The sequence below is a fragment of the Salmo salar genome, chromosome 09, assembly GCF_965601325.2.
Source record: "Salmo salar chromosome 09, fSalSal1, whole genome shotgun sequence".
NCBI classification, from domain to species: domain Eukaryota; kingdom Metazoa; phylum Chordata; class Actinopteri; order Salmoniformes; family Salmonidae; genus Salmo; species Salmo salar.
The window spans coordinates 13,821,487-13,846,007 of NC_138299.1; the positions used below are offsets into that span (position 1 = coordinate 13,821,487).

The 24,521-nt window shown below is 46.0% G+C and overlaps 1 protein-coding gene across 1 annotated transcript in view; it reads right to left on the bottom strand.

The window, feature by feature from the left end:
- Nucleotides 1–286: 286 nt before the first annotated feature.
- spata17 (spermatogenesis associated 17) overlaps nt 287–24,521 on the bottom strand; it is a 61,398-nt gene continuing 37,163 nt past the window's right edge. The window contains exon 10 of the mRNA XM_014210262.3: nt 287–528. Within this exon, the coding sequence (XP_014065737.1) occupies nt 448–528 (81 nt within the window). The 3' untranslated portion in view covers nt 287–447. The remainder of the gene's footprint in view (nt 529–24,521) is intronic.

Here is a 24,521-nt window from a genome sequence, read left to right on the forward strand (position 1 = left end):
AAAAATGTCCGCATTAGCCTGATTCCAGGACGGGAAAAACGAGTAGAGGGATGAGGTAGTCGACTTTATGTGCTGTGTGTGTTTGTGTGTTGGGATGGCGGTTGACAGAATGAGGCGTTTCTTGGAAGAGAGAGGTGTGTGTGTGTGTGTGTGTGTGTGTGTGTGTGTGTGTGTGTGTGTGTGTGTGTGTGTGTGTGTATAAAATGCATGGTATTATGAAACACTATCATTAGGTTGAGTTGAACTTGAACATAGGTAGAAGAAAATGCTCATCATCACATTATGTACATTTCTTGTGATCGTGAATTTAATTCATTTTGTGAATTTCCGTCCAGATACAGTAAGACATACAAACAAAAAGGGATACAAAGGAATACAGTTACCAATACAAGTCCACACTTCTCAGTGTGATAATGTAGAGTTGAATTTTCTTACTGAACGATAGTTTCATACAATCTTCCCAGCGTTGGAGTAGAGGCGTCCAAACTTATCAAACACATGACAAGTGGTGAAGACTGTCTTGAATGGCTGGAGAGAGAGAGAGAGAGAGAGAGAGAGAGAGAGAGAGAGAGAGAGAGAGAGAGAGACAGAGAAGGAAAGAGAGAAGGAGAGAGAGAGGAAACACACAAAGTTACTCACTTCCGGTTTTAGCTGTCGTCATCGAGGAGTAGCTATGAGAGATGTCAAAGTGGGAAATAACATAAATCTGTCATTATTCAGAAACATATTCAATGAAGCATTAAGTCCCCATACAGCATGTTCTCCTCATAAAGCCTGTGTGTGTGTGTGTGTGTGTGTGTGTGTGTGTGTGTGTGTGTGTGTGTGGTGTGTGTGTGTGTGTGTGTGTGTCTTCGGCAGTGAATGCTCTTTTCATGAGTGATTGTGACAGGCCTGTCATCGGCCCCCCAAGCCTCTCACAGAGGGCATGGACGTACTGCTACAACACCCCAACAACCCAACACAGAACACAATAACTACACACACACAGACTCAGGAAAATAACTTCATGCACACACAGATACAGGGTTGGGGAGTAACGGATTCCATGGAATCCGTGACATGTAACAGATTACAAAAAAAACATAACTAGAATCTGTTGCGTTACCAGCACAAATATTGTAATCAGATTACAAATACTTTTGAAAAACTATATGATTACTTTGACGATTACTTTTAAATGATTTTAAGCTGCCTGTCATTGTTTTTGCGACCTGTGGACAGCCAGTGAAAAATGTGCTCTTGCAACAGCTGCATAGTACAGATCCCAGCCTATGGAATAAAAGTTTGAGGGAGTTCCTCCCTTCTAAACTCTTCAGTGGTATTGTCCTCCATAATGTCAACAACAAGTTTCATTTAAGACGGCCACGAGTGGGGCTTTTGTTGCTCAATCTCATTTGTGCTGATAATTTGTTTTCTTCTATACGCCTAACGGACACATGCTCAAACTCGCACACTTTTGCTAGACTTCAACAGCTTATCGAGACATCAAAGTGCCACCAAACAAAAAGGTAAACAATAGGCCTATTGTAAATGCAGCATATGACATGCATTCTTCACATACGGCAGTTTTCGGTAGACTTTTAGAAAAAGAAGGTGCTATCTAGAACATACTGTCAAAGGGTTCTTCAGCTGTCCCCATAGGAGAACCCTCTGGAGAACCCTTTTTGGTTCAGGTAGAATCCCTTCCACAGAGGGTTCTATATGGAACCCAAAAAGGATTCTACCTGGGACCAAAAAGGGGTTCTCCTTTGTGGACAGCCGAAGGACCCTTTTGGAACCCTTTTTTCTAAGAGTGGAGTGTCACGCTCTGACCTAGGACAGCTGTGTTTTCTCTGTTTAGTTAGGTCATGGTGTGATAGGTGGGTGGGCATTCTATGTTTTTGTTTTCTATGTTTTGGCCAGGTATGGTTTCCAATCAGAGGCAGCTGTCTATCGTTGTCTCTGATTGGAAGCCATACTTAGGCAGCCTGTTTTCCTGTGTTGGTAGTTGTTTTCCGTTTTGTAAGTATACCTGACGGAACTGTTGGCTGTCGTTTTCTTGTTTTTGTTTAGTGTTTTCATTAAAGTATGAGCACTCTACACGCTGCGCCTTGGTCCCCTTTATACGACCCACGTTACAGAACTACCCACCATGATTGGATCAAGCGGTGTGCCCAGGCAGAAATGGACACCTGGTCACATAAGGAGTGGACCGAAAGGAGAAAATGGACTTGGGGCCAGGTAATAGAGAGATATCGGAGCCTACCGGGGAAGAACGAGAGGCAGCCCCCAAATTCTATTTGGGGGGGGGCACACGGGTAGTTTGGCTGGGCCAGGGGTGAGACTTGAGCCAACTCCCCGTGCTTATTGTGGTGAGCATGTGCCTGCCTCTCGCACTCTCTCTCCAGTGCGTCTCCATAGCCCAGTACGTCCTGTGCCTGCTCCTCGCACTCTCCCTCCAGTGCGCCTCCATAGTTCAGTAAGTCCTGTGCCTGCTCCTCGCATTCTCCCTCCAGTGTGCCTCCATAGTCCAGTACGTCCTGTGCCTGCTCCTCGCACTCTCCCTCCAGTGCGCATCCATAACCCAGTAAGGCCGGTGCCTGCTCCTCGCACTCTCCCTCCAGTGCGCATCCATAACCCAGTAAGGCCGGTGCCTGCTTTGAGCACTCGGCCCTCAGTGCGTCTCCCCAGTCCGGTGAGACCTGTTCCAGCTCCACGAATAAAGCCTCCAGTGATAATCGATGGTCTGAAGCCTGTAGAGATGATCCATGGCACGAAGCCTGTAGTGATGATCCATGGCCCGGAGCCTGTAGGGATGTTCCATGGCACAAAGCCTCCAGAGGTAATCCATGGCCTGGAGCCTGAAGAGATAATCCTTGGCAAAAAGCCTGTAGGGATTATAAATGGTCCGGAGCCTGTAGGGATAAACCATGGCACGAAGCCTGTAGGAATAATCCATGGCGCGGAACCTGTAGAGATAATCCATGGTAAGAAGCCTCCAGTGATGATCCTTGGCACGGAACCTGTAGAGATGATCCATGGCATGGAGCCAGCAGCAACGGTCACTAGTCCGGAACCTATAATGACGCTTCCCAGTCCGGAGCCTCCGGCGACGCTCCTCAGTCCGGAGCCCCCGGCGACGCTCCTCAGCACGGAGCCCCCGGCGACGCTCCCCAGCGCGGAGCCTCCAGCGACGCTCCCCAGTCCGGAGTCTTCAGCGACGGTCCGCAGCCCCGAGTCTTCAGAGATGGTCCGCAGCCCCGAGTCTTCAGAGACGGTCCGCAGCCCCGAGTCTTCAGAGACGGTCCGCAGCCCTGAGTCTTCAGAGACGGTCTGCAGCCCCGAGTCTTCAGAGACGGTCTGCAGCCCCGAGTCTTCAGAGACGGTCTGCAGCCCAGAGTCTGCAATGGCGGTCTGCAGCCCAGAGTCTTCAGCGGCGGCTTTCAGCTCAGAGTCTTCAGCGGCGGTTGGCGTTTCAGAGCCTCCGGCGATGACCCACGGTCTGGTTCCTCCGGACACAAAGAAGCGGGGGGATCAGTGGGCGGGGGGGGGGGGTGCTACGCCCAGAACCAGAGCCGCCGCCAAATATGGATGCCCACCCGGACCGTCCGCACCTTTGGGGGGGGGGGGGGCTACTGTCACGCTCTGACCTAGGAGAGCTGTGTTTTCTCTGTTTAGTTAGGTCAGGGTGTGATAGGTGGGTGGGCATTCTATGTTTTGGCCAGGTATGGTTTCCAATCAGAGGCAGCTGTCTATCGTTGTCTCTGATTGGAAGCCATACTTAGGCTGCCTGTTTTCCTGTGTTGGTAGTTGTTTTCCATTTTGTAAGTATACCTGACGGAACTGTTGGCTGTCGTTTTCTTGTTTTTGTTTAGTGTTTTCATTAAAGTAAAGTATGAGCACTCTACATGCTGCGCCTTGGTCCCCTTTATACGACCCTCGTTACATGTAGTGCTCAAGCATGCCATTCCATGAGAGCAGCATAAACAACAGAGGAGGCTGATACACTCTTAGCTTTTGGGTTATGCTCATGTAAAACAATTTGGATAATCTATATTTTCAAATTTACAAGTTCTGTTCTTGAAGACCAAGGGGTATAAAATCAATCGGAATGACTGGAAATCTGACACACTTTGGTTTTGAATGTAAAGGAAGTATTTGTCCTCAGGCCTGGAGGGAAGCCAAAGTCATTCCAGTGCAATGGTATTTATCTATAAACAAATTAACAACAGTCTTTCAGAGAAGGGCATTCAACATGTACTGCACTGAGACAATTGACTGATGACTGGTTGAAATAAATTGACAACACGAAGATTGTGAGAGCGGCACTGTTATAGATCAGCCTGTGTGTCCATGTATGCTGATGATTCAACCACAGCTAGTGAAATCACTGCAACTCCAATCAAAGAGCTGCAGTCAGCTTTAGAATGGGTGGCCAGTACTAAACTGGTCCTGAACATCTCTAAAACTAAGAGCATTGTATTTGGTACATATCATTCCCTAAGTTCTAGACCTCAGCTGAATCTGGTAATGAATGGTGTGGCTGTTGAACAAGTTGAGTAGACTAAATGACTTGGCGTTACCTTAGATTCCAAACTGTCATGGTCAAAACATACTGAACGGTTGTAAAGACGGGGAGAGGTCTGTCGGTAATAAAGAGACGTTCTGCTTTTTTGACACCACCCTCCAGAAAGCAAGTCCTGTGGGCTCTAGTTCGATCTTATCTTGATTATTGTCCAGTCATGTGGTCAAGTGCCGCAAAGGACCTAGTTAAGCTGCAGCTGGCCCAGAACAGAGCGGCACGTCTTGCTCTAAATTGTAATCAGAAGACTAATATCAATACTATGCATGCCAGTCTCTCTTGGTTAAGAGCTTCTTGTTTTCTTAAGAAACATTAACCTGTTGGAAATTCCAAATGGATTGCATAGTCAACTTACACAGAGCACTGACACACACACTTACCCCACCAGACATGCCACCAGGGGTCTTTTCACAGTCCCCAGGTCCAGAACAAATTCAAGAAAACACACAGTATTATACAGAGCCATGAGGAAACAGCAAACTTGGTTTCAAAAAACAAATAAAGCAACACCTCACGGCACAACAACTCTCCAACCCCTGACCTATTTGTTGTGTGTATGTACTGACATGTATGTGGAACTGATAGATGTGCGCACACACACACACACTACCTGTTAATGTTTTTAAATGTACATACATTGTATGAAGTCTTTTGTCTGTAATGTATTTTCGTTATGTGTCAGACCCCGGTAAGACTAGCTGTCGCTAATGGAGATCCTAATAAATCTAAATCAAATATAGCCTAATTGTATCTTTATATGTAGTAGAAAGCGATGGGTTAGAAGAAGCCTACATAACCAACCCATAAAGTAAAATGTAACATCCATATATGACCAGCTATGTAAACTTTAACATCGATTTATCCTGCAATAGATGTCAATTGGTATCATACATTTTTGTCTTCTTCTAATGCCACTTAAGGGGAAAGTAATCTAAAAGTAACTCAACGTAATCAGATTACGTTACTGAGCTTGAATAATCCAAAAGTTACGTTACTGATTACAATTTTGGTCAGGTAACTAGTAACTGTAATGGATTACATTTAGAAAGTAATCTACCCAACCCAACCCTGCACACACAGACACTCACGCATACACATATACAGACATACACCGATACAATCAGTCTCTCGCTCTCTACGTCTCTCTGACCATGCGACCGCGTGTTCCTGTAGGAGCAGAACCGTAACATGGCCGTAACCTCTGGCGGTCGATGGCGCTATGGTCGGTGAGGAACGGTAGCAGAGTGGAGCGGCTGCTGAAACTAACCGGGCCCTTAATCACGGCTGTAACGGGCGAATTACCGGCAGCGGCAGCCCGCTAATGATGAATGCAGAGTCTCCGCTCAAACCCTGACCTCCTTTTCTGCTGCGCTGCAGAAAAGGCTGCCGGGGTATTTATAGCTGGGCCTGAGCCCACTTTATAACTGGCCTACATGCTAGGGAACGCCACACCACCAGGTAAGTGTGTATGTGTAGTTGTACGTGTCTGTAGGTGACTGTGAGAGAGTGTGTGTAGGTATATGTATATATAAATATATATATGTATGTGAGTTCCTGTGTAGTGACTGCGTGTGTGCATGTGTGTGTGTGTGTGTGGTCTGATGTCCATGCCTTCCCCCGCCTCCACACACATACACACACACCAGAGAGTGACCTGGTGTGAACTCTGACCCCTCGTCCAGGCCCTGTGATTACCCAGCAACCTTTGCAGCGCGGCAGCGGCCACAACCCAGAACAAAGTGGCGCCTCGGAATTAGAGCTGGCCGCTAAGGGAAGGAGGGAGAGAGGGAGGGAGGGAGGGAGGGAGAGAGGGAGGGAGGGAGGGAGGGAGGGAGGGAGGGAGGGAGGGAGGGAGGGAGGGAGGGAGGGAGAGAGGGAGGGAAGGGGTTTAGTTATTTATTTCTATATGTAGTTAGTAGAAGTTGAGGAAGGACAAACTAATGTCAGAGACTGGGGCGCTGTGTACTTCCTGCTCTCGGGGTAAACATGTGATCGCCCTGTCACTCACACTCCATCGCCATGACAATCATCGCCATGCCGACCGACGCCTGGGGGGCGGGGACAAGCCTGTCCTTGTAAACAGGAGCCCCCCTCCGCACACTGACACTAACGACGGAAGAGCAGTGCGCACACACGTGCACGCGCGCACACACACACACACACACACACGCGCGCATGCTGTCACCACCAAATACACATATCCTCTGCAAACTGATCATACAGTTAAAACATCTAAGACAGATCTCTCAGTCAAAATCCATTAGAGATCAGAAACCCATCCAAGTCTTGGCTAGTAGCATGATGTGATCTTTGACTAACTTAGGGCTCTGAAAGGTCAATCACTAGATTACTAAGTGGATTTTGTTCCCGTTACTTGTGATGTGTGAAGCTGACCAAAGTGGCCATGTTGGTGTCACTATGGTGAGTTAATGTGTTTAATGTGCGTGTGGATGGAGTGCAGAATACGGCAGGTCAGTGTGTGTGGAGATATGTGCCATGTGGATGGAGTGCAGAATACGGCAGGTCAGTGTGTGTGGAGATATGTGCCATGTGGATGGAGTGCAGAATACGGCAGGTCAGTGTGTGTGGAGATATGTGCCATGTGGATGGAGTGCAGAATACGGCAGGTCAGTGTGTGTGGAGATATGTGTCATGTGGATGGAGTGCAGAATACGGCAGGTCAGTGTGTGTGGAGATATGTGCCATGTGGACGGAGTGCAGAATACGGCAGGTCAGTGTGTGTGGAGATATGTGTCATGTGGATGCGTGTGTGTCGGTGGAGAGTGTGTGTCAGTGCGTGTGCGTGGCCCCATCTCTCTGTGGTGTGGTAACCAGTGGGTAGTAGGCAGGGACTTGTCAGGCTGAGGCAGAGAGGACCATGACTGGAGCTTCGTGTGACAGCTTCCTTTGCACCCGGGTACCCCGATCCCCCACACACACACACAGCCACCAGAGCTGTGAAAGCAGGAAGAGAGACACAGCAACGCTCCTGGAACGCAACACAAACATAGAGGGAGGGGGTCAAAGTGTCATATCAATTTGTGGCTGTGGTGGCATTTCTTGAAGAGGCTAACCACTGTCACTTCAGTTTAGTTTAGCTTGACACTGTCTGTCTGTCCAGCAGAAGAACTGACCGCACACTGGAACACAGCACAGCTGATAAATCACTACCACAAAAGGCTTTAGTATACGGCTTTAACTTGTATCTGGGTTGGGGTCAATTCCATCCTCAATTCAAGGATAAAACACTTAAATGTTCATTGAAAATGAATGACAGTTATCCTGAATTGGATTTCGATTCAACTCCTCAAGTGACGGAATTTCAGTCATCTTGTCATTCACTGTCTGTATGTCTCTGTGCTGTTTTGGTTTGGCATAGGATACGTGGTGTAGCCTAATGAGGGCTAAATGCTAATACCATGGTAACAGCATATTTTGAAATGATGAATAATGATTATTTATTGTTTTTCAAAGGACTTTACGTTCGTGTGAGCCTGAGGTAAAGCCCTGACGTACTGGAATGGAAACCCCATAGGTTTAGGTCACCTCATCAGTCCAGAGCACTTTAACCAGACCCCTCCATTAACACCCGAGATATTGTTACCTCCTGGGACCAGTGCTCTAACCAAGCATTTATCCTCTCTTTCACTCTATCCCTCCCTAGCTCGCTCCCCCTCCTCTCTCCCTCCAACTCAATGAAAAAAGACAGGGGGAAAAATATGAGATTGATTTATTTGCTTCAGTGTTCTTTGGGTTGAAGTTTTTTTTTCCTCTCTCTCCCTCTCTCCCTTTCCACAAACTGAAACCAATTAGTGGGTCTAGCACTTGTAGTGTGGAATGTAGGTCGACCGAGGAGTAATAAAAAACTATTGACTTTCGGTGACTGTAAGCGGCGTGAAAGGGGTGCCGCGGCCTTGTCCAACATGAAAAGAGCTCCATTAATTTCACTTATTTCACGAAGGGCCCTGTCAAGTCCTAATGCGTCCCGCACACTTCTACCATTCAGACACCCCGACACCGGCCCCGGCCCAGCCAAAATGACTTACTTTACTTCAACCACTCAGAGAGAGAGGGAGAGAGGGAGAGAGGGAGAGAGAGGGAGAGGGAGAGTTGACAGAGTAATTTCTAATTTCCTGGTTGAGGCTGGAACTGAGGCCTTTCATACATGGCTAATTCTGCCTCAACCTCTCGCTCTTCATCCCTCTCTTCTCTCTCCCTTTCCATCTCTCTCTTTCTCTCTCTCTCTCTCTGTTTGATTGTCAAGCATGTCCAGGACACCGTGACGCCAACGTGACACAATACAGAAAAGACGACACATTCTTTTGAGTATAACGCACGGGGCGTTCTCAGAACATTTCTCCTTTAAGAGGGGCCTCCGTGACACAACACACCACTCGTATCAACCACAGAATGTTGAGAGGCCTTAAAACAAAATGAACGCCTGGATGGAAAAACAGATCATCAAGTTCAGTTCAGTGCATGACAATGGTTCCTATGTGGCCATCAAATGTGTACAGTGTATATGACTAAAATACAGGTCGTTCTACCAAAACCAACCAGCTCCAGATGAAGGTTGCTCTTGAGGTAAATGGCTGATTTAATTAGGTTATCATGGACATGTGCTAATCTAGCCTTGGATATAGCTAAGGCTCATTTAACAAAGTTCTCAGAGTGTGTAGTTCAGAGGGATGTAGGTTCATCTATATCTCATCTCCTAGTCCCTGATTAACTAAACCTGAATTAGGCCTTTCCCTGGATCTACAACTATCTAATCCGAGGCTGGGAGAGTGGGACGTCATTTCAGGGAAATGAGTCTATTTCACTGGCTTTAGCAAGTGTGTGTGTGTGTGTGTGTGTGTGTGTGTGTAGAGGAGGGTAGAGGCTATCTGCAGACAGAAACTAATCAGTGTGTATGAGATAAGAAAGCAGCCTTTATGGTGCATGGTAATCAGGCCTAACCCTGCCACGGCTATGCATAATCACTCACACGCATTCACATGATTGATGAAATATGCGTTTGTGAAATCCGAGCTGCCTTTGTTATCATCCTGTATTTTTCTCTCTCTTTTTTTCTCTCTCCCTCGCTCTCGTCCACACCAGAGGGTTTCGCAGAGGGCCGAGCGAGACGAGGAGCGACACGACGGAGCGCCACACAAACAAGAAATTACACGCACAGCGAGGGGCCTCCGTAAAAAAAAAAACACAAAAAAAAACACACTTATTTTTTTTTTTGTATTCCGTAATATATGAGATGCATGAGAATACAAAGTCCTCTGAAGAAGTGAAAGAAGAAGAAGAGAGGAAGAAGAAGAGAGGAAGAAGAAGGGAGAGGAAGGAGAAGGCGAAGAAGGGTGAAAAAAAAAGAACATTAATTGTAATCCCCCCCTCCCAACAGAAGTGTAAGACGGATAAGAACGAGATGAGAGAGGGAGGAAGAGAGAGGGATAGGATTGATAGAGTTGTGTTCACTGACACGCGATCACATTAATGAGCAGACTGAAACAGAATACTAAACTTAAGTTACCATCTCAGACCCAGACGCATGTCTACAAACACACTGCAAATAACAATCCCAGTCACATTAAGCCTATTCCCTCATTGTAAAGCCTGTTCGCCCTTAGCTCCACATGAAATATGGTACTGATGTTTTAATAAAGATATCACTGGTTAATTCTTTGACTAGCCTAATTCCTCCACAAAATCAGACCACTCTTTATGTTAGCTGTGTGGGCTAGATTAACACTGTGTTTTCCAATGTGAGCATCCCAGCTGATCTCAACATCGACACACGTGCTTTACTGGTCTACTGAAGCTGAAGCTACACTCTTAGAACAAAAAGGTGCTATCTAGAACCTAAAAGGGCTCTTCAGGCTGTCCCCATAAGAGAACTCTTTGAAGAACTCTTTTTGGCTCCAGGTAGAACCATTTTGGTTCCACGCAGAACCCTTTTGAGTTCCATGTACTGTAGACCCCTTCACACAGAGGCTTCCACCTGGAACCAAAAAGGGTTCTCCTACGGGGACAGCCAAATAATCCTTTCGGAAACCTATTTTCTAAGAGTGTACCCTATGTGATGTGTGGCTGGTTGCTGGGGCGCTATTAGGGACAGATCCGCAGACAGACAGTTAGCGCTGTAATGAGAAACAGAAAGACGGCTTGGTCTGGGCGCAACACGCCTGTCTACCCGCCCGTCCGCAACACACAGATTAAATATGCACAATTCCCATGCAAAGCAGGCGGCAGCGGAGGCGATGTGATCAGCCGTCTCCATCTAATCCCAACGCTGGGCTCTCTCAGCCAGGCTTAGCGGCCTCATTCGTCAACACACCTTTTAGCATGACACAATGGCCATTTGCAGCTGTAAGTGTTTGCGATTGCTTCCCGCCTAGTGCCGTGTGTAAGTGTGTGTGTGTGTGTGTGTGTGTGTGTGTGAGATCAGATCTCATTCCACTCTACCATACGGAAGACACAGGTCCAACAGGATTCTGGTCACACACTAAAACAACAGCAATGTTTACCAGGCTGGGAATTACCAGGGATATCACGATACTTACTGCATTACGATTCTCACAATTCTATATGTACAGTATTGTGATTTGATACTGCGACTTTATTGCGATTCGATGTTCCAATCATATTGCTCACCATATGTCTGCTGCAGAAGGAAAAGAGAGAGAGCCATGAGAAAACGAGTGTTGATCAGTCATGGAAATAAAAGTGGTGAAAACAAATTGCCTCCCTTTTTAAAAAGAAGATGGAGAACAAGCTATGTAGTTTTGATGCAGGTGCAAAAATAATATCCCGAAATGTAAACTGTATACATTTTTCCCCCATTACTAATAATACTACATCATTGCAATATCTAAAAGTTGGAAATATAGAATGCCACAATGATAGCAACACTCTCATCTTGTGTCCTTATGACACAGGAAATAATTGACACAATTAATGAGTGCTTTAAAAGAGAACAAATACGCAAGCAACGCAGCAAATACATGAAACATGGTTTGTTTTTTGTTTAATGTGACATGGATGTACTGTCTTTTCTCTTTGAGTGTTCAGAAGTGTGTACGTGTGTGTGTGCACCTGCATACACTTGCTTAATATGTGTGTGTGTGCATGCGTGTGTATTTAATGTGCGTGTGTGTGTGTGTGTATGCATATGTGTATCCTGTCCACAACATCCTGCATGTCTATAACTAAAACAGCATCTACATTCTCTCTCTCTCTCTCTCTCTCTCTGTGTCTCCCTCTCTCTCTCTCTCTCTCTCTCCCCCTGCTGAACTCTGATCATAGACACAGTCCATATGAAGGCTGTCATGTTCCTGTTCTGGTGATGTGTCTGCTGCTGCAGAATGTGTGTCAGGGCCGGCCAGGGAGAGGGGATACAGACAGGCTAGTATTGTATGCTTCACTGGAGCATAGCCCCTCTCACAGGCCTGCTGGCTCAATTAAAACACACCTAGTCTTATCCTTATGGCTCTGTTTTGCATGTACACTGGGTGAAATATCTCCCATATCTAAATATACCTCCAACATCAAGCATATGACTTCTCCGACAACCTGCTTTTATTCAGGAATTCACTGGTTATTCTACAGCTAGTTTTGCGTATTTCGTACTATAGTATACGTAGCCATTTGGATTTCCATAGAATATGGGGTAAATTGCTTTTATGTACACTGAACAGAAACATAAACGCAACACGTAAAGTGTTATGTTATGTTTCATTAGCGGAAAATAAAAGATTCCAGAAATGTTCCATATGCACAAAAAGCCCACTTGTTTACATCCCTGTTAGTGAGCATTTGTCCTTTGTCAAGATAATTCATCCACCTGACAGGTGTGGCATATCAAGAAGCAGATTAAACAGCGTGTGATCATTACACAGGTGCACCTTGTACTTGGGACAATAAAAGGCCGCTATAAAATGTGAAGTTTTGTCACACAAGAGAGAGCGAGCAATTGGCATGCTGTCTGCAGGAATGTCCACCAGAGCTCTTGCCAGAGAATGGAATGTTAATTTCTGTACCATAAGCCGCCTCCAACATTGTTTTCGAGAATTTGGCAGTACATCAAACCAGTCTGACAACCGCAGGCCACGTGTATGGTGTCGTGTGGGCGAGCTGTTTGCTGATGTCAACGTTGTGAACAGTTCCTCATGGTGGCGGTGGGGTTATGGTATGGGCAGGCATAAGATACGGACAACAAACATAATTTCATTTTATCAATGGAAATTTGAATACACAGAAGTACCCTGAAGAGATCCTGAGGCCCATAGTGAGGCCCATTTATTAAAGTTAACATCGAACAACAGCTGCATATCTGTATTCCCAGTCATGTAAAATTCATAGATTAGGGCCTAATTCATTTATTTCATTTGACTGATTTCCTCATACGAACTGTAACTCAGTAAGATCTTTGAAATTGTTGCATGTTGCGTTTATACTTTTGTTCAGTAAATAAAATGCTTCACCTTGAAAATAAATGTTGAGGGTGAATCTTCTCCGCGTCTATTAGTAAATTACCGTGACGTGCTGAGTAAGGGCTATAAATTATTAAAACATTTTAATTGCAGCAAAAACACCATGCCTAAATATATATTCATATTATGATGATCTGGCCTATTCAAATATCAACAAAATTGAAACAAGTGCATTCTTAAAAATACATTTGGTAATGGTAGATATGGTAGTAATTTTTGATCAAATATCAAAATGAAGATGACATTCTCAGCACAGATTGACAATGTCAGCTCTGTTTTTACATGGACCCATTTTAATATGACAGTGAAAGCTGTGATATCTATTCTACGTGCTGCTGATGGCGGATCACTGCGTGTATAAAAACTGCATCCCGTGTCAGAGAGGGACCCCTTTTAAAGCACCAGGCAGCTATAACGCCTCTGGCCTCTCCTCCTCTCCTCTCCCCGTCTCCTGTCTCTGCCTGGTTACTCAGTATGCAAGTCTGGAGGGGGAAATGCTGACATAATGGAGAAACGTGTGGGGTTAATTGATAAATATACGGGGAAGAGAAGGAAGGAGCATGTCAGGGGAATGCTTTATTACACTGCAAATGAAGGAGTCGGGGAGTTTTACACCGCAGTAAAACCGTTATGGTGAATTAGCCCTCTTTCGTCTGCCTGGATGCTAATGTACATGGAGAGGCTGGAGAGAGGACTGGGGACGGGGTCGGATGGGGATGGACGGGACAGAGACACCGTCTCACACACGCACACTCACACTTGGGCTGGACGATATGGCCAAAATATCATATCATGGTATTTAAAAGAAATTGGACAATAAGAGTATTTGACGGTATTATGTTTTTTAATAATAAAAGTTTACTTTAAAAATGTGCTTTATGAGTAGTGCGTGAGCCAAGGGTGGCAACACATACAAGTGATTTCAATGGGTATTTCGCCATTCTGACAACAAATTAAAATGCCAGGGAGGACTTATTGTGACAGGGTAGGAACCAAAGTGTTGATAAGTGTTTCCTAGGAGACCCTATAATCTTTGGCTTTATTTAATGTTTTCTCTTAGCTACTTCATGTAGCTAATATATTCATGCTTTGCATATTCTTCTTTGATTTAGAAGATACTGTTGCACAAATAACATGCTGATTTAGGTCTACACCATCACTGGTATTATCAGGCTGTATAGCAAATTACGTTTGCTCTGACTCAGAATATTTATTAGCTAGCTAGCTAGCTAGCTAGCCAGCTAACTAGCGATTAACATTAGCGGCTAACAAGATTTAGGCCCAACTTGCTAAGAAAAGATAAACTAGCTGTTTGCTGATGTAAGAAACACAAACTAATAGTGTCATTATAGAATGCTAGTAGATTTATATTAAGAAGACAAGTGAAAACAGCATTGTTGTCATCAACATTGTTGCATGTGCTGCATTGACCATGCAGACTGAATGCAAGTGTGTCGTGGTCGAGGAACAACAAATGCGCTCCTTGAGTGACAGGGGGCGTGGCTTGGTCTGTGTGGAAAGCGGCATGGCGAGAGAGAGCGAAGAAGATCACTCAAGAAGCGGAGTAAACTATAAAAATGGATGTTACACACAGCGTATCACATTTAACAAAACAAACATTCAAATACCGTTATAGAAGGTAAATTCAAATCAATACCGGTATATAGTAAAATACGCTGTACCACGCAGCCCAAAGCTCACACACACACACAATACACACACACAATACACACACACAATACACACACACAATACACACACAGACACACAATACACACACACAATACACACACACACAATACACACACAGACACACAATACACACACACACACACACAATCCACACACACACACACACAATACACACACACAATACACACACACACAATACACACACAGACACACAATACACGCAGACACACAATACACAGACTGCCTCCTCTCCGCCTCCCCATCCTTACCAGTGGCCTACTTTATTTTATTTATTAATGGCTCATAATGAATATCATTGGTATTTAAACACAGCTCGTGTATCACACACGTCACGTTGATGCATTACGCCCAGGATAATTAACAAGAGGAGGCCGCAGCAAAGCATCATCTTCAGATGAAACATTTTTTCCCCTGTCCTGTCCTGTCCTACCACAAGCCTGGAGCCTGGCTCCACAATAATGATCCTAATAAAATGTGTGGCTGGGAGGGGGGGCGAGAGGAGGAGGGTTGGAGGAGGGGGACTAGAAAGGATGGAGGAGTAAAACAAGCAATTACTGAAGCAACGTTAACAACGGTGTGTGTGTGTGTGTGTGTGTGTGTGTGCGTTCGTGAAAGTGTGTGCGTGTGCATATGAGAGCATGTGTATGTGCCAGGTCATGTTTGTGTGTGTGTAAATGTGTGTGCATGTATTTCTGTCTTTATATCAGCGCACGTGCGTTTGTGTGCGCATGCATGTGTGCGTGTGTGCAAATGTTTGTGTCTAGCACTAGGCAGTGGGTCTAGGCAGTGGTGTAGAGGCATCAGTTGAGCGGGCTGATGGATGAAAGCCTAATGCGAGGGGAAGGAGAGGAGAGGCGGCCAGACGTGCCCACTACGTGCACTTCATTAGACACTGTAATTAGCCACCGTCCACCATTAGACAGCACTGGTGGTAAGAACGCTAGCTACCGTTAGCTTAATGTCACAACATCAAAGGCCAGGGAGAGGGCTGGGGATTGGGCTTGGGGATGCATTGGGTTAGAGGTAGGATATGAGCCTGGGCTGGAGGTTGGGAACAGGGGCTGGGGCAAGGGCAAGGACAGGGGGACCCGGACAGGGAATGGAAGTTGGGCTGGGGCTGGGATCTAGGTCTGCTGCCTTGTCACTGGCGGCTAAGGACCATGGGGCTGGGTACGCATTGGTATGGGGCTGGGTAGGCATTGGTATGGGGCTGGGTACGCATTGGTATGGGGCTGGGTACGCATTGGTATGGGGCTGGGTACGCATTGGTATGGGGCTGGGTACGCATTGGTATGAGGCTGGGTACGCATTGGTATGAGGCTGGGTACGCATTGGTATGAGGCTGGGTACGCATTGGTATGAGGCTGGGTACGCATTGGTATGAGGCTGGGTACGCATTGGTATGAGGCTGGGTACGCATTGGTATGAGGCTGGGTACGCATTGGTATGGGGCTGGGTAGGCATTGGTATGGGGCTGGGTAGGCATTGGTATGGGGCTGGGTACGCATTGGTATGGGGCTGGGTACGCATTGGTATGAGGCTGGGTACGCATTGGTATGAGGCTGGGTACGCATTGGTATGAGGCTGGGTAGGCATTGGTATGGGGCTGGGTACGCATTGGTATGAGGCTGGGTACGCATTGGTATGAGGCTGGGTACGCATTGGTATGAGGCTGGGTACGCATTGGTATGAGGCTGGGTACGCATTGGTATGAGGCTGGGTACACATTGGTATGAGGCTGGGTACGCATTGGTATGAGGCTGGGTACACATTGGTATGAGGCTGGGTACGCATTGGTATGAGGCTGGGTACGCATTGGTATGAGGCTGGGGATATACAGGACTGTAACGGCAATATATACACTGCTCAAAAAAATAAAGGGAACACTAAAATAACACATCCTCGATCTGAATGAAATAATCTTATTAAATACTTTTTTCTTTATATAGTTGAATGTGCTGACAACAAAATCACACAAAAATAATCAATGGAAATCCAATTTATCAACCCATGGAGGTCTGGATTTGGAGTCGCACTCAAAATTAAAGTGGAAAACCACACTACAGGCTGATCCAACTTTGATGTAATGTCCTTAAAACAAGTCAAAATGAGGCTCAGTAGTGTGTGTGGCCTCCACGTGCCTGTATGACCTCCCTACAATGCCTGGGCATGCTCCTGATGAGGTGGCGGAAGGTCCTCCCAGACCTGGACTAAAGCATCCGCCAACTCCTGGACAGTCTGTGGTGCAACGTGGCGTTGGTGGATGGAGCGAGACATGATGTCCCAGATGTGCTCAATTGGATTCAGGTCTGGGGAACGGGCGGGCCAGTCCATAGCATTAATGCCTTTCTCTTGCAGGAACTGCTGACACACTCCAGCCACATGAGGTCTAGCATTGTCTTGCATTAGGAGGAACCCAGGGCCAACCGCACCAGCATATGGTCTCACAAGGGGTCTGAGGATCTCATCTCGGTACCTAATGGCAGTCAGGCTACCTCTGGCGAGCACATGGAGGGCTGTGCGGCCCCCCAAAGAAATGCCACCCCACACCATGACTGACCCACCGCCAAACCGGTCATGCTGGAGGATGTTGCAGGCAGCAGAACGTTCTCCACGGCGTCTCCAGACTCTGTCACATGTGCTCTGTGTGAACCTGCTTTCATCTGTGAAGAGCACAGGGCGCCAGTGGCGAATTTGCCAATCTTGGTGTTCTCTGGCAAAACGTCCTGCACGGTGTTGGGCTGTAAGCACAACCCCCACCTGTGGACGTCGGGCCCTCATACCACCCTCATGGAGTCTGTTTCTGACCGTTTGAGCAGACACATGCACATTTGTGGCCTGCTGGAGGTCATTTTGCAGGGCTCTGGCAGTGCTCCTCCTGCTCCTCCTTGCACAAAGGCGGAGGTAGCGGTCCTGCTGCTGGGTTGTTGCCCTCCTACGGCCTCCTCCACGTCTCCTGATGTACTGGCCTGTCTCCTGGTAGCGCCTCCATGCTCTGGACACTACGCTGACAGACACAGCAAACCTTCTTGCCACAGCTCGCATTGATGTGCCATCCTGGATGAGCTGCACTACCTGAGCCACTTGTGTGGGTTGTAGACTCCGTCTCATGCTACCACTAGAGTGAAAGCACCGCCAGCATTCAAAAGTGACCAAAACATCAGCCAGGAAGCATAGGAACTGAGAAGTGGTCTGTGGTCACCACCTGCAGAACCACTCCTTTATTGGGGGTGTCTTGCTAATTGCCTATAATTTCCACCTTTTGTCTATTCCATTTGCACAACAGCATGTGACATTTATTGTCAATCAGTGTTGCTTCCTAAGTGGACAGTTTGATTTCACAGAAGTGTGATTGACTTGGAGTTACATTGTGTTGTTTAAGTGTTCCCTTTATTTTTTTGAGCAGTATATATACATTTAGGAAAATACTAGACATACATTTTAATGATATGATAGAGATGTAAGAAAGGGAAAATACTACTGATGCTTAGAGGGCAACATATCAGGAATACCTAATGAATCAGGAAAGATGACATCTTAGTTACAGTGATGAGCAAGGGGGAAGGGTGGCTTGGCTCATGAGGGCTGAAGGGGTGAGGGGTGAGGGAGATTTGGGGAGACACCAGGGTTGAGGTTGTCCACTCTAGCAGCCCTCTGAGCCTGATACAGGGGTTGTGCTCTCCGTTTGCTGCCGGTGACACACGCGGTAAGCAAACACACTAATTACCAGAGAGAGAGAGAAAGCAAAGGAGAGAGAGAGATGGGAGAGAGAGAGAGAGAGAGATGGAGAGAGCGAGGGGGAGAGAGCGAGGGAAAGATAGAGGGGACTTTCTATCCGTATCTCATCTCGGTGACAGCAGCCTGACGTGGCAGAGCTGGGGACCTTCACTGACGATGACAGGAAATAATCATCATCCTCCTCATCATCATCATCCTCCTCCTCATCATGGCTAGCATCACCAGGGGGATGAGAGGTCATTAGGTGAGCTGAGTGCTGTCACTGCAGAGCAGCAATCAACAGTGAGACAGCCACATGAGAGGGAAGAGATGGTGCTCACTGACACACACACACACACACACACGGCAACGCAACCTCCACCGCAGGCAACAGAGACATGGAGTGTCTTGCCCTTTTAATTGATGGAGTGCAGTGGTGCCGTCTGTAGATTATGGAGTGTGTTGCTGTTTTAATTACGGTGTGTTTTGCCGTATACAGATGTAGGATCTTAATTGGAGCCAATTTGCTACAGCAGGAACATCAAATCAAATCAAATTGTATTGCTCACATACACATGGTTAGCAGATTAATGCGAGCGTACTGAAATGCTTGTGCTTCTAGTTCCGACAGTGCAGTAATATCTAACAGGTAATCTAACAATTTCCCAACAACTACCTAATTCACACAAATCTAAAGGGGTGAATGAGAATATGTAAATTTAAATATATGGATGAGCGATGGCCGAGCGGCATAGACAAGGCACAATAGATGGTATAAAATACAGTATATACACATATGACATGAGTAATGTAAGATATGTAAACATTATTAAAGTGGCATTGTTTAAAGTGGCATTGTTAGAGTGACTAGTGAGATCCATTTATTAAAGTAGCCAGTGTTTGGGTTTCAATGTAGACAGCAGCCTCTGAGTTAGTGATTGCTGTTTAACAGTCTGATGGCCTTGAGATAGAAGCTGTTTTTCAGTCTCTCGGTCCCAGCTTTGACGCACCTGTACTGACCTCGCCTTCTGGATGGTAGCGGGGTGAACAGGCAGTGGCTCGGGTGGTTGATGTCCTTGATGATTTGGCCTTCCTGTGACATTGGGTGCTGTAGGTGTCGATTGTGCATCTGTAAAAGTTTGTCAGTGTTTTGGGTGCCAAGCCAAATTTCTTCAGCCTCCTGAGGTTGAAGAGGCGCTGTTGTGCCTTCTTCACCACACTGTCTGTGTGGGTGGACCATTTCAGTTTGTCTGTGATATGTACGCTGAGGAGCTTAAAGCGTTCCACCTTCTCCACTACTGTCCCGTTGATGTGGATAGGGGGGTGCTCCCTCTGCTGTTTCCTGAAGTCCATGATCATCTCCTTTGTTTTGTTGATGTTGAGTGAGAGGTTGTTTCCTGACACCACACTCCGAGTGCCCTCACCTCCTCCCTGTAGGCTGTCTCGTCGTTGTTGGTAATCAAGCCCACTACCGTTGTGTCGTCTGCAAACTTGATGATTGAGTTGGAGACGTGCATGGCCACGCAGTTGTGGGTGAACAGGGAGTACAGGACGGGACTGAGCACGCACCCTTGTGGGCCCCCAGTGTTGAGGGTCAGCTAAGTGGAGATGTTGTTTCCTACCTTCACCACCTGGGGGCGGCCCGTCAAAGTCCAGGACCCAATTGCACAGGGCGGAGTTGAGACCCAGGGCCTCCAGCTTGATGATGAGTTTGGAGGGTACTATGGTGTTGAATGCTCTGCTCTAGTCAATGAACAGCATTCTTACATAGGTATTCATCTTGTCCAGATGGGATAGGGCAGTGTGCAGTGTGATGGCGATTGCATCGTCTGTGGACCTGTTGGAGCGGTATGCAAACTGAAGTGGGTCTAGGGTGACAGGTAAGGTGGAGGTGATATGATCCTTGACTAGTCTCTCAAAGCACTTCACGATGACAAAAGTGAGTGCTACAGGGCGGTAGTCATTTAGTTCATAATCCTGCAGCAACAGGAAATGTGAATTATTATATGGATTATAATTCATGGACATTTTTGTAGGAGTTGATACAAAAAAATGTAAGGGAAAATCAAGTCTGAAATGTCAAACTTCAGAAGCCTTTTTAAACCTCAAATACAAGACAAGTTTTCCATTTCCTGCATTGCAGTCATAAAAGTGTCTGCTAAATGACTAAGAAGAGTGCAGGAAAGATATCCTGCAACAGAGTGATCAAATGAAGATCCTACTGGAGAAGAGACGGGAGAAATGGCACCCACACAACATCTCTGACCCAGACTAGGAGGGGTTGGGAAAAAGTAGAAGATTTCATGGACTGTAAGGAAACTGGATCAATAAAGTACTCTTCCTTTTCTTTTGATACCAGAAACAAATGAATATATGGCAGAACATGGAGGGCTAGGGGTATGTGGATAGCTCCCCTAAAATAACCATTGCTTTTATACAAGACTGTTGAATGAGTTCAAATGGGTTTGTTGTCATGGCTTATCCATGATATATTACCATGACATAGAAATACCAAATAGAAATCATTTTTATTTCAAACGACTTCCAAAGAAAAATCGGCTTCAATCAGCCTAGGCAAACTACACCTATGTTAAAAAAAGAAAGCCCAACAAAAGAGTTGCTTCAATCCAACAGGGTCATTTCCTCAGCCCTGGTTGCTCTCAGAACAGTTGAGTTAGTGGGGTGAGTTAGTGGGGTGAGTTTGTGGTGTGAGTTTGTGGTGTGAGTTTGTGGTCTGAGTGCTGTAGAATGTGTCGGTGTAAAGGTCACTAGCCATGTATCAGAGATACTGTAGACAGAGCCACAGTGGATCTGCTGTAATCCTGCTGCATCTCCTCTTTTATCTACCTGCTGCATTCAGATAAATCACCCTGCCTGCCTGCTCCCTGGGTTAACGCATGCTAATCTGGGGAAATAACACTGATCGAGGGGGTGTGGGGTGTGTGTGTGTGTGTGTGTGTGTGTCACACACATGCACAAATACACAAACACACACACAAAGAGAGACGTGCGAACGCATGCACGCACGTGCAAGCACACACACACACATCACACTGAGGAGAGAAGAGGTAGTAAGAATAAAGAGAGAGAGAGAGAGCGAGAGAGAATAGAAAAATGGGTATAATTTAATCAGAAATGCACTTGAAAATCACCATATCCATCATTATCTTCTCCTCAGTCAATGGGAGAGGAGCGCAGGCCGATAGAGATTCATTAGACAGCCAGGTAGGTGTGTGTGCGTGCGAGTGTCTGTTTCACTGTGTGTATGAAAGCATCACTGTGTGTGTGTGTTTCAGTATGTGTGTGTGTGTGTGTGTTTCAGTATATATGTGTGTGTGTGCGCGCAGGCTCTCTCTGACGCCACCTCATTGGTAAGCAGGAGAGGTAGGCAGAAAGCAGGACATTCATCACACGCCAGACGAATGACAGAGGATTACTAGTTAGACAGTGTAATAAGCACCATCTAATTTCCTCTTTAGAATCAATTTATGTTTCCCAGCTTGGGATCATCATCATCATGGGAAAAAAAAGCTTCCCTGCTGAGAAATGAAGGAGTCAAAAAAGCCCTTTTCCATAAGAGGTAGAAGTAGAGGCAGACTGGAGTGAGGTAATGACTTGGTGGTTTCTGATTAAACTGTGAGTGGTATCTTCACTTCCTCCGTCTGGGTGAAATAGGACTGTTGACTTTTCCTCAGAGAGTATCAGAGAACACAATCCGACCAGAGTAGGCCTCAAATGGCCAGACCAAGTGGTCAAGTGTGAGCCATGTGTTTACATGATAGCTTCATACTGTACGTTCAGTTGAGTTATACACCGTGTGTACATTCACATTGAGTACTTACCATGGTTGTACCTGTGTTTTGGGGGAACAGGATTTCGTCGCAACACAAGTGAAGTGAGAGACAGAATGACTAGAATATCGTAAGCGAGATCTCCAAGTAGCCAGCTATGTGGTAACACTCGCAACAAACGCAGTCTGTCGGAACGGTGCATCTGTGGTTGTGCTCACTTACAAAACCTCCAAAAAAGTCTGAATTCAAAAACATGTGTGCGTGCGTGTTCGCGTGTGCGTGCGTGCGCGTGTGTGTGCTCCCTAATCCAGTCAAAGCGCTGCGTCTCCTCCACGCCGTGTGTTAGTGTGTGTTAATCAGCGGTGGGGTGCTAGCTCTCCAGCAGGCTAACTGATCAGGCCAGCCTGTGGGCTCACAATAACAAAAACAAACAGAAACACACACACTGCAACAAACACACACTCCCCCAGTCACCTCTAAAGTTAGAGAGAACAGACCGAGCGAGAGGGAGCTAGAGAGAGAGAATATTGTTTATTTCACTTTTGTTTATCCATTTCACTTGCTTTGGCAATGTAAACATGTTTCCCGTGCCAATAAAGGCAATTGAATTGAATTGGAGAGAGAGAGAGAGAGAGAGAGAGAGAGACAGACAGACAGAGAGAGAGAGAGAGAGAGAGATGGAGAGGACAGAGAGAGAGAGAGGAATAAACCAGTCCCCTGAACCATAAAATACACCCACATCAAAACATATTCCCAAAATGCCATTTAACCTACACCTGGTGTTTGTTACCAAACTTTTTGGCCCACGACCCCATTTTGATATCTGAAAATTCGCACGACACCAACCATGTGAAAATAATAATGTAATTAACAGCCAATGTTTACTTTTTTTATATGGGGCTATGGCAGTCAATTGCTAATTAGTCTGACATAATGTATCTCATCTCACGACCACTAATGAGATGGGTGTGCTTGATCCATGTCGTGTGCGGAGATTCTCAAAGTCAGGGGGCGCGGTCGACAGTGCACACCTCATCTCTGCTGTCACATCCAACCTGGATCGATATTTGGTTTCAATGCAGACGAGAGCACTGAATCCAGCTTCACACAGATATGAGTTGGCGAAGGGTACCATGAGTTTTATGGTGCTTTCAAGACAACTGGGAAAAATCCAAGGTCAAATCATGACGTCAGTGATCTTCAGGTGGGAAAGTCGGAGCTCTAGAAAGGAATTCCGAGTTGGATGACCGTTCAAAACCATTTGTCCCAGTTGTCTTGAACGCACTGAAGTCGGGAAGTCAGAGTTTTCCAAGCGCCCAGGTCCTAGTTGTTTTGAAAGCGGCATTAAATCTCAGAGGGAGATGGCAGGGTATTTATTCCCTTTGAGTCAGGAACCAAAACTCCTCCGTAGTGACCCGGGAATGCGTTGTCTGCAGCATTCGGTCACATGACAGCTCAATCAGCTGTTCAATTTCACTTACTGGCATGTCAACTGAGCCAGGATCACAGTCAAGCGGATTGGGAAGTAGGCCCCAAAGTCCTCTTCCAACTGCTGGAGGTGAGCAGTCATCACTCGTGTGGGACACTTACTGATGCTGTTTTCTGTTAGAAACATGCACTGCCGAGGGAAAGGGGGCATTGTTTGCTTCTGAAAGATTCTCTCTCCAATAAATCAAATCAAATTGTATTAGTCACATGCGCTGAATACAACAGGTGTAGACCTTACAGTGAAATGCCCCTAACCGATAGCACAGTTTTAAGTTTTAAAAATACGGAATAAGAGATAAAAGTAACAAGTAATTAAAGAGGAGCAGTAAAAAATAACAATATACAGGTGAAGTCGGACGTTTACATACACTTAGGTTGGAGTCATTAAAACTTGTTTTTCAACCACTCCACAAATTTCTTGTTAACAAACTATAGTTTTGTCAAGTTGGTTAGAACATCTACTTTGTGCATGACACAAGTCATTTTTCCAACAATTGTTTACAGACAGATTATTTCACTTATAATTCACTGTATCACAATTCCAGTGGGTCAGAAGTTCACATACACTAAGTTGACTGTGCCTTTAAACAGCTTGGAAAATTCCAGAAAATTATGTCATAGCTTAAGAAACTTCTGATTGACTCAAATTATGTCAATTAGCCTATCTTTTTTATTTTTTAAATAATTTGTTTACCTTTATTTAACTAGGCAAGTCAGTTAAGAACAAACAGTTCCTCTGTCAACGCGAAAAATCTTTCCCACACTCCC